General features: G+C 37.3%; 1 protein-coding gene across 1 annotated transcript; it reads left to right on the top strand.

The window, feature by feature from the left end:
* Positions 1-2,719: 2,719 nt before the first annotated feature.
* Positions 2,720-8,942, top strand: LOC140139918 (lactadherin-like). Its single transcript, XM_072161692.1, has 5 exons — positions 2,720-3,043; positions 6,278-6,416; positions 7,179-7,262; positions 7,827-8,140; positions 8,691-8,942. The coding sequence occupies exons 1-5, from the start codon at positions 2,726-2,728 to the stop codon at positions 8,895-8,897; spliced, it is 1,062 nt and encodes a 353-aa protein (XP_072017793.1). The 5' UTR covers positions 2,720-2,725; the 3' UTR covers positions 8,898-8,942.
* The last annotated feature ends 1,418 nt before the right edge of the window (positions 8,943-10,360 follow it).

The following is a 10,360-nucleotide window of genomic DNA, read 5'->3' as shown; positions in this document are numbered from 1 at the left end:
ATCTACTTGGGTTCGATCCTTTTAATAAAAGAAAAAATAGCTGATCATTTATAATGCATAAATGAATAAAGTAATGTAGTTACACAATTATTTGAAACATTGAGGCCGTTCTATTTTTCAAAGGTCATTTAACTGTTAAATGTAGCAGGTGGAGCAAATTTTGTCAGCGGTTTTTGTTGCCGTTTGTTCGCAGTGCCTATTTATCTAAAAAAAATAAGAAAATTAAAATTAAATTAAAAACAATTCACAATATTCATTCGTAAAATGGGGACAAAATCCAAAAACATTTCTTGACCCTTCTTCACATAAAAGTGGGAGCAGATATCAAGATTCGAACAAGTACCATTCACCATTCAAGGCGCACCCTCTACCGACTGAGCTAACGGGTCAGACAATAGCAGGGTGTAATTTTCAACTGAAGAATATTTAAAAAAAATATGAAAAAATTACAATGTTATAAAAAGATTTACCAAAATGAATCGATTTACAAATTAAGTCAAATGGCACTTTGAGAAAGAATACCTAAAGAAACCCCAAAACCTCTAGCAACTAACCTAGTGACCTAAAATATTGGGTCATGTCACGATATTTTTTTCTGAGGCATTATGTCCAGGTTGCTCAATTTAACACACGTATCCTTAATGCTGTTGAGATTTTACAAGGATGGCGCTCTCACATTTCTAAGAATCCAAAAGCGCCATTAGGCGAACGTTTACGGTATAGTGTTTGCCTAAAATGCTGTTATAACGATTTTCTAGTGTACATAACGACTTTCTTGCTCTAACATGTATAGTCATGTTGTACTTGAAAGAAGGCCGTACAGGGTGATTCAAAATGAAGTAAACTAATATGTGTGGCACTTTTGTACGAAATCTAGGTGGAATACACTGTAAATGTAAATATTATTGACAAGAGCAGATTCTGAATTGTCGTAAATGTTAACACCAAACCCGAGTTATATTTATTTGAATAAAACCAACCATTTTTGTAGCTGCACACGGTTTCACTTTACCATGCGCGTACTGTATTGATTGGTATGGCGCTATATTGAAACGCAAAATCCACGACGGTGCAGTTTGTATAGATACCTCTTCGTATAACCATAACTCTTATAACTCGTGTAATTATAGTATTTCGGATGGTCCGACTGAAACTTGCTTCTAAAATGTTGCGAAGGGGACTACGTCTTGAGCTGTTGATCCTTGGGTCTATTTGCAACGCATGCCTAAGTCTTGCTGTGTTTACTTGTGAGCAGCTCGCAGTCATATGAAGCTTGCCTACATTATTATATTGCCTACTCATGATGCAGTCATGTCTACAGTAGAATTCATCTCGACCTTTGCAGGACTTAACCCCATTAAAAGCTATTAAACCAAGATAACACTCATTGAAACAGCTCAACTGATTAAATCGGATCTTCTCTGGTTGTGCACAAGTGACTGTTTTCATGTGCGATATCGCAATAAAGCTGGTATTCATAGCTTCAGTTGGGTAACCGATTATAAAGGAAACGAAAGGAAACAATGTTATGTGTGGCTTTGTTCACGAAATCAGACAATGTCGTGCTTTTTGTAAACCAGCCTTCTTGAAAATGAGCAACATAATGATTTTTGACTTAACACGGTTTAGAAATAATTTCTTCATATTTTTGGTGTTATCTGTCGTTTACATGTCCTTCCTAAAACACAAAAGTACGACCCTCTCCAAACACCTAAATTAGCTAAAATTTAGGACATGTTACAAAACTTTTTATTTTCTAGAACCTATTTAGAATAATTTAAATGTAGCTTTTACCGGTTTTTTGTGGCATCCTTCAGAAGTGAGCGGTCCGATACCAATATTTTCGGTCAAATCTCCATTCAAATAACACGGGGAGTTGGCTAGCTATGCCTTGCCCTCACTCATATTTTACAAAAGTGCGACCATTTCTGAACATCTAACCTAGCTGTAATTTTAGGTTATGTTAGAGAAATATATTTGCTAGAAGTTTTGGAGAATAAATAAAATATTGGCTGGTTATTTTTCACACAGTGATGTTAACTAGGCAAGTGTCCATTCTCCCAACATACATCATTTGTAGGGGTCACGCGTCAATGGTGAGAGCACTGTGTATTGTGTATAGGAAAACGGACAGTAACTGCAGTATGTTACATGTACTTAATATCCGATCAGCTGTGGGAAACTAAAGGCGAAAGAAACGATGAACTTCACACGGACTTCTAGTTTCATGAAACGTTGTCGTCATAATTGAAGTGCAACATTTATTTTATTTCATCAAGAATAAATTAATTGAAGACCTGAGCGCAAGAAGACCGTAAGTCCACTTGGTACCTCAACATGTATACACTAAAGTTACGTATAGTTTCTTAAGGTTTTTTATTGTTTAGTACATGTTCCAGGGTGAAAACATCATAAAAGGTTGTGAAAGATTTGTTTTGGCCCTTGAACATTGTATAAAACATTACCAAACTATTCGAAACTATACGCAACTTTAGTGTATACATGTTGAGGGGCCAAGTGGACTTACGGTCCACTTGCGCTCAGGTCTTCAATTCTTTTAAGACTTGCAAATAGCTTAAAATATTTTATTATTTCATAATACATCCAAAAATTCATTTTCCACCAAAATGGCGCAAATGAAATAACCACTGAAAAAAAAGACACAATAATAATTCTTTCAATATTATTTTGTATCGAACAACAAGATTGTGGATATCATCTTGGCATGGAAGATGGCCAGATTATGAAGCACCAACTATCTGCATCTAGTGTCCATAGTTGGTGCTCATTAGAGTCTGCAAGGTTGAATAGCTTTATGGAAGCAGATCATACTGGTGGGGCTTGGTGTTCTACTACGAGTTACCTTAACCAGTGGATCCAGATTAACTTCTATATCATAATGAAGGTGACTGGAGTTATGACACAAGGAAGGAATGATATTTATGCTGATCATAATCAATGGGTTACGAAATATCGAGTTCAGCATAGTAGCGACACCAAGGAATGGCTGTACATTCAAACAAGTGACAATACAGGTGACGAGGTAAATGTTCATTTGTAATTCTGACCTCAGTTGGGTTATTTACAGGTTATAGTATCCTTGGAGCAATTCAATAGGCTGCGATCACATAGAAGTATACTATTCGGCTATACGGTGCACGTTTGGTAGGTGCACGCGTATAGCTGAAATCGAACAACGTAATTTCATACTACCGGGTCACATCAGAGGGCACTATTCGAAAAGGCCATATACTAGCGTATAGTATAGTAATATAGTGGGACTCGTACGTGTTCGATTTTCGTGCAGCGTATACCGTCCTGTTCGGATGTGGCACCTGCAATTTGTGTGTGTACAGGTGTTCATAAACAATTTGACGTAGAAAAGGGTAAATTAGAACCAATAGCTCCTTTGTACTCATTTTCAGTGGCTCCGGAACCAAGGGGCCCAGGGGGCCCGCCCCCAATAATTTTGGTGGCTATGGAAATTGGCCCCCCAATAAGCTCCAATAATTTGAGCCAAGTACCATTGCCCCCCCCATATTTAACATCTTCCGGACCCCCTGATTTTATTGCAATTTCATCACATGCCTTCATTATGTAGGTCTACCTGTTATACTATTAACCCGGGCTATCAATCAACGAACAGGCCGTATACCAGCGTATAGTATAGTATAGTATAGTATAGCATAGTATAGTATGGAATAGTATAGTATAGTATAGTATAGTATAGTATAGTATAGTATAGTATAGTATAGTATAGTATAGTATAGTATAGAATAGTATAGTATAGTATAGTATAGTATAGTATAGTATAGTATAGTATAGAGGCCCTGCATCAAATTATCGATTGGCTCCAAACAAAGGATTTGTACCGGTGTCCTTCACCGTAGTTTTGGTGGAGTGCAGTCCATTCAATCAAATGTTGTCATCAACCTATTTGATCGTAGTGCAGGGTTATGTGTGTGGGACGAACTGTCAATCATGCTTTTGTTGAATGCATTTGAGTAAAGGGATGATACGTCACATGCAAGGCCTCTATAGTGGGAATCGTACGTGGTCGATTTTCGTGCAGCGTATACCGTTGGAATGTACCATTTTGTACCAATAAAACCCCCGGGGGAAGGGTCGCTCAACTTTGGAAGTGACGGTATGTGCCTGTCAATAGGCTCCCTGTTTTGAAGTTGACTATACCCGGTGACCCCTTTTTTAAAAGTCATACCCGATGACCCCCTTTTTTAGTTGCGGCTACCCAAAGACCCCAACAGAGGTCGCATCTTAAAGTGCTGTCGTACCCATTCCGTTGTTTGTTTTTTTGTCTATGTGCCTCCTCAGCCTCGGCTAATAGGAGTAGAGCCAAATCTTCTTCGTCCGAACTGCTAACTGTCCATTTGATCGGCTCCAAAAGACCGAGTAGGGTACGCTGTACCCTATAGCGTATACCGAATACCGAATAGCGTATAGCGAATATCGTATACCGTATACCGTGTACCTCTATGTGATCGCAGCTTTAGGCAGCCATAACCAATAAACAATACGGTTTATTGACTTTATTCCGCAATGGTTGCCGAATTCATCGCTTCCAACGAAAAAGGGGGTCGCCTTGCAGCAAAAGCCTTAACAATCGATTTCATCATGTTTTAACCTATAATTAATCTACCACGGGATCTACCACAAAATATTTGTATATATCGCTTAACAAAAACACCTTCAGGTATATTGTCTCAAAGAAAAACAGAAAGAAAAATTAGATTTTGAAGTTATTTTGTGTTACTGGTTTGGTACAATTTGATGACAGAATGTGTGGTATATGCGTCGGACATAAACAATCGATATTGTCCTAGAGTAATAGATGAGCACGTAAATTGTAGCAAGAATAGAACTTTTAATTTTTTAATCACACGTTGTAACAACAAACATGTTTTGTATGGTTCTGTCATCATAGGTGTTTGATGGTTATCAGCTATACAATCAATAATAGTACTTTAAGAATACTACCCCTGCCCAATTTTAATGCCTGTTTTTTGCATTTTTCTCAAAATTATAGCGCATTGGTGACAAGTAAGATAATGTATATTATAGTGGCAAGGACTAAACTACTGCTCTGGAAATTTTATTTCAGCACATACAACAGTTGTGGAGTTACAATGAAAAATGAGGGAAAACCAGTATTTGATCAATAAATCAATAACTACTTGCCTTGAGTTGCTGAATTTTCAGTGCAGTAGTTGTAGTCCTTGCCCCTATAATATACATATCTTACTTGTCACCAATGCGCTATAATTTTTGAGAAAAATGCAAAAATAGGCACAACATTGGCCAGGGGTGTAGTACCCCCTTAAGTAAAACTGCTGTACACATGGTACAGTGCTTAGCAGTTTAATAGCAAGAATTGGTTGAATGATTACTCTTTATCACAGCTAATCTTAATGTAGACTTCTCGGTAGTCCACCTGCCCATTTTGACTACTATGGCTATTACATTTAACATAGCACTCTGATTTGTATTCATTTGTGTGGAATTGATAGATTTTCATATCTGATCCTTTCAGTCACCGTACTCCCTCTGTTTGTTAGCTTCCCAAGTGGACTACTTACTTCGGATTGCGGTTAATATTCTTAACACGGGTCTCTATGTAAAGATAGGCAAATTTCTGGCCTACTAAAATTGGCCATGATGTAATGCATCTTCAAATGGATCTGGCTTGTCTGATTTAAATCCTCCTGCCATTACCATTCACTACATCGTACACAACAATCTGTGGAATCTGTGGCGCTGTTGCGCTGACGCGAAAGTTTTAGTAAACTCTCTGCTGGTGCATGGAAGTACATTTAACGCGTCTTGTACTACCATGCTTAGTACTTGTTGTTGTTAAATTGCATTGATAAATAAGTATGATTGACATTATGTGTTAGAGACAAAGTCCCGGGGTAAAGTTCTGCTTAAAATCCAAAGTACATAGTCGGATTTTTCACTCGGGCTTTCGCGATCAATAAACAGTAGAACTCAAAATCAGAATTGCAGTTCAGTATTGAAGTGAGCCATTATAATTATATGTTGCATTCAATAACATAGGCCTATATACACTTCACTTGTACTGTCACTAATGACTCTTTATGACCATTTTACCATTGAACACTTTAATTTTAATAAACATCCGTAATTTTTTTAGTTCAACGGAATGCGTTCATCATGACTAATAATAACATATTTTAATTAAAAACATTCGATTATGGCATAGTCTAATCTTAATGTTATCAATTGGTTTTGTTTATCATAGGTGTTTGAAGGTAATCGGGACCGTGACACCATCGTAACAAACGTATTCTCAACACCGGTGCAGACCAATTTGATCAGAATAGTCCCGATTGAATGGCATGGTCATATAAGTCTACGCTTTGAGCTTTTAGGATGTGAAGGTAAAAGAAGTGAAGGTTTAGGACAAGAATGGCCTGTATTAAAAAGCTGACCTATATACATTTGACAAAAAAATGTAATTTATATGTTGATCATCTAAAAAAGATACTGGCGGCGGCTATTTTAAATGGAACCTTCTTGTATTAACCCCACGATACTTTCATACTCTGTACTTGATAAGATAAATAGGCACATATTAACAAGGGGTGGTGCAATAATTATGGGTACCCCCGGTCTGGTGAATTATAGGGGGGGCAAAGATTTTTTCGCAGGCCAAAGGGGGGGGGCATTTTGGCAGGTCGAAGGAGGGTCAAGCGAGTTTTGGAACAGATATTTTGGGCACCGTTTCTATATTACGTTAGGAACACGTTCAAATATGCAAAATGTCCTGCTCGGTGCGCTCCCATTATATGATAAGACAATTTAAGGTTTTAAATTCAGGTTCCCACGAATCTTACGGTGTAATGGGGGGGCAAAGATTTTGGGCACATCAAAAAGGGGGCAAAGGTTTTGGACACGTCAAAGGGGAGGGGCAAAGATGTTTTGGCACTGCCAGAGGGGGTAGCGATTTTGGTAGACCATTTTGAGAATTCACCACCCCGGTGGTACACATAATTATTGCACCACCCCTAATAGTTGAGTGCTATTAGCACGACGATATGAATGCGACCCCATACAATATGCGTATACACGTGACTACCACATTTGATTTTGTGTTTCAACGTACTGATAGTACATGATTGTGATCAATGCACTTTTTTCAGATTCATGTGTCGATTATGAGGTAGAAGATCCATTGGAAACATCGTCTTGCTCAGAATGCTATATTGGCCAATATTGTAATGAAGGTAGGGAAACGATATGGTAGATTCTTGCATGGTGTGCGAAAAGCTCGTGAAAAAAAAAAACATTTGTAATATCAGATTTAACTGCGGCACCACTAGTATGAGAAAGAGTATTGAATAATTATTTAAATAAGAATGTGAAAATCAGTGTGTTTTTTTAACATACTCTTAATTTGTCTCCAGAACGCGACAATTCTTGATATTAGAAATCAAGTAAATGCATAATGTGTGAAAAAAATGCAGGTTTAATGTTGTGTCTTTGTTTGTTTGATTGCCTGTTTGATTGCTTTGATTTTTCACGCGTTCTCTCTCACTCCACCTCTCTCTCTCTCTCTCTCCATCCCTCCCCCTCTCTCTCTCCCTCTCTCTCTATGTCTGTTTATGTCTGTGTGTCGGTCTCTCACTCTGTCTGTCTGTCTCTGTCTCTGTCTCTGTCTCTGTCTCTGTCTCTGTCTCTGTCTTTCTCTCTCTCTCGCTCTCCTTGAGTTCGCTAACGATATACATACACTTGTATGTGAAATATAAAAGGCTATTATGTTCATGAGTATTTGTTTTTGCTTTTTGCAGTTCGCCCTGGATTACCTAAAGCATTAGGAATGGAAGATGGAGCCATCGCTAATTCTCAGATCACGTCTAGTCCAGGTTATTACTATGATTTCCGACCGAATAATGCCAGATTAAACGGACCAAGTCATTGGAGTGGTGAACTACGAGAGTACATGTGGATTCAGATTGATCTTTTATCGGAAGTAATTGTGTCTAGAATACAAACTCAAGGCGATGTATATAATAATTACTATGTGAAAACTCTCGCAATTGAAACAGGGTTTGACGCTTCATCTTTGACCCCAATTATGGACGCTGGTTCCAATATCACCAAGGTATCGATCATTGTATGTTTGAGTGTGGGGAGGGGTTTAATATTTAAAGGGAAAAAGTTAGTCGGTAAAATCTAATATAATGAAGATTAAGACAAAAACGAGGAACAAATACAATTCATAATAATTTATTCATAATAATATTATTATTCATTAAAAGCGCGAATGACGAATATGCTTTATTTTGCACTAATTTGTGCTGAATTACATCGGTCCGAATGGTTTGTTTCGTTGTTTGCATGCTTTGGGTCGGTAAAGCGTTTTTAGCACTACTAGTTATTTACTAATTCAGAAATGCAAAAACGAAAAAAAAACCAAGAAAAAAAAACCCAGATTTGTGCATGTTTTTTTTCTAAAACGCATATGCCTATTAACGCTAACACAGCCTGCAAGACTTAGTACTTAAGACTAAAAAGTCTAAAATCAGTAAAATGTGATATAAATTATAAATATTTTTACGCATTCGCTGGCATCACTGATAGTGACTATAACTAAATCGTATTTCTGCAACTTGACAGTTTATAATTTTGTTTTCTAAACCGTTTTGTTTTAGATTTTCACAGCAAATAAGAATAATCATGAGGTTGTCAATATCCCATTACCCAAGCCAATTGCAACTCGTTATGTTAGAATTGTCGTAAAGTCATATAACATATACGCACCCTTGCGGTTAGAAGTCATCGGCTACGAATGCACCTGCCCTTATGGACTTACAGATGGATATTGTGCGAAAGGTATGTGTACCTATTTTGAACTTTAATAAATATATTTACTATTGGCAACTCTTGAACATACAGATTAAACGCGTGTTCATACATACTCACGATATAACGACGTTTCTGATTGGATTTGCGACCTTTTTTGCTGGTCATAAATACCGTTTATGACCAGTACGCAGGACATAAACAAGCTGCGTCACGCAGCGTTGGAACCCAATTAACACGATCCACGATTTGCTAGTGTTGTGTACACGCGCATGTTACCGCGCCCATCTCACGCGGAGCGCAAAAGATGACGCGTATCACGCGTTGACTCCCGGCCGTTGATCTCATGAGCCGAGCTGCTTCCTGCAAGTAGGCCTACTCATTGTCTTCCAATTTATGATGGAAAACGGTATGGAAATGTTATTTAAACTTGTAAACCCTTATTATTTTCATCTGTATTGAATTGCTAAGAATGTTGGGTATGTATGAACGGGGTTCATTCATAGGATTTCGGGCATGATCGCTGTTTATGCCCTCGGCTCTCGCCTCGGGCATAAACAGCGATAATGCCCTCAATCCTATGAATGAACCCCTTATTTATTCTTGACAAATTTTAAAGAGCCAAAATACCATAACTTTGTTAGAAGGGTAAGCATTGTGCACTTACTAAAAAAATATAGAAATGTAATAAAAATAAAGGGGGATATGGCAACAATGGCATTTGTAGTGTCTTTACATTGGTTGTTTACTAGCTCTGTCTAATTAACTAAATTGTGCAGAAAACGAGTTGGTCCACTTTTGCATGTTCTCGCATATCACGCTGGCATCGCGTAAAATTGACTTGCATTTTTGTGTTTCATAAACAAAAAAAAGGGTCATGCTGTAAATGTAAATTGATATAGTTAAACAGTAAAAACTCACCTGGTTTTTACCTATTTCAGATTCAAACGCTAGGCCAGATTTAATTAATAGCCCGAGTTTGGTCATTTGTGTTGCCATGTTCGCACATTTCAAGTTTATACCGGGTAAAATGATCTCAAATGCTTATAGTAAAATGGCTCTTAACAGAACAAGTTTTTTAAATCTTTTTATTTCGCATTATTGACATTAGTAATAAATAATATGATTTATCTTTGAAGTTTATAATATTAAAATACCATTTCAAATGCCACATTGTATACACATTACACAAAGACACGATAGGGCCCAAGCCGTTTTCGGACCACACCATTGGCGATATTCTGTAAATACAGTCAATAACCCAGCAAACACAAAACGTTTTCGACATCATTCGCAAAAGGTTATAAAAGGTTGTCAGAAAACGTTTAAATGTCGGGTTATATAAAGGGTACATTAATGGTATAAAACATTTTCATAACATTAAATGACATTTTTTGGGAATTTACTGCACAGCAAATACAAATGTTTTACAGAAAACATTTAAATGTCGGGTTATATAAAGGGTATAAAAACGTTTGAATAACATTGCAAAAACATTTTTGAAAACTTGGTACAAATC

The sequence above is a fragment of the Amphiura filiformis genome, chromosome 18, assembly GCF_039555335.1.
Source record: "Amphiura filiformis chromosome 18, Afil_fr2py, whole genome shotgun sequence".
Classification (NCBI taxonomy): Eukaryota; Metazoa; Echinodermata; class Ophiuroidea; order Amphilepidida; family Amphiuridae; genus Amphiura; species Amphiura filiformis.
The sequence above is the reverse complement of the archived record's forward strand: the minus strand, read 5'-3'. Positions and strand labels throughout refer to the sequence as shown.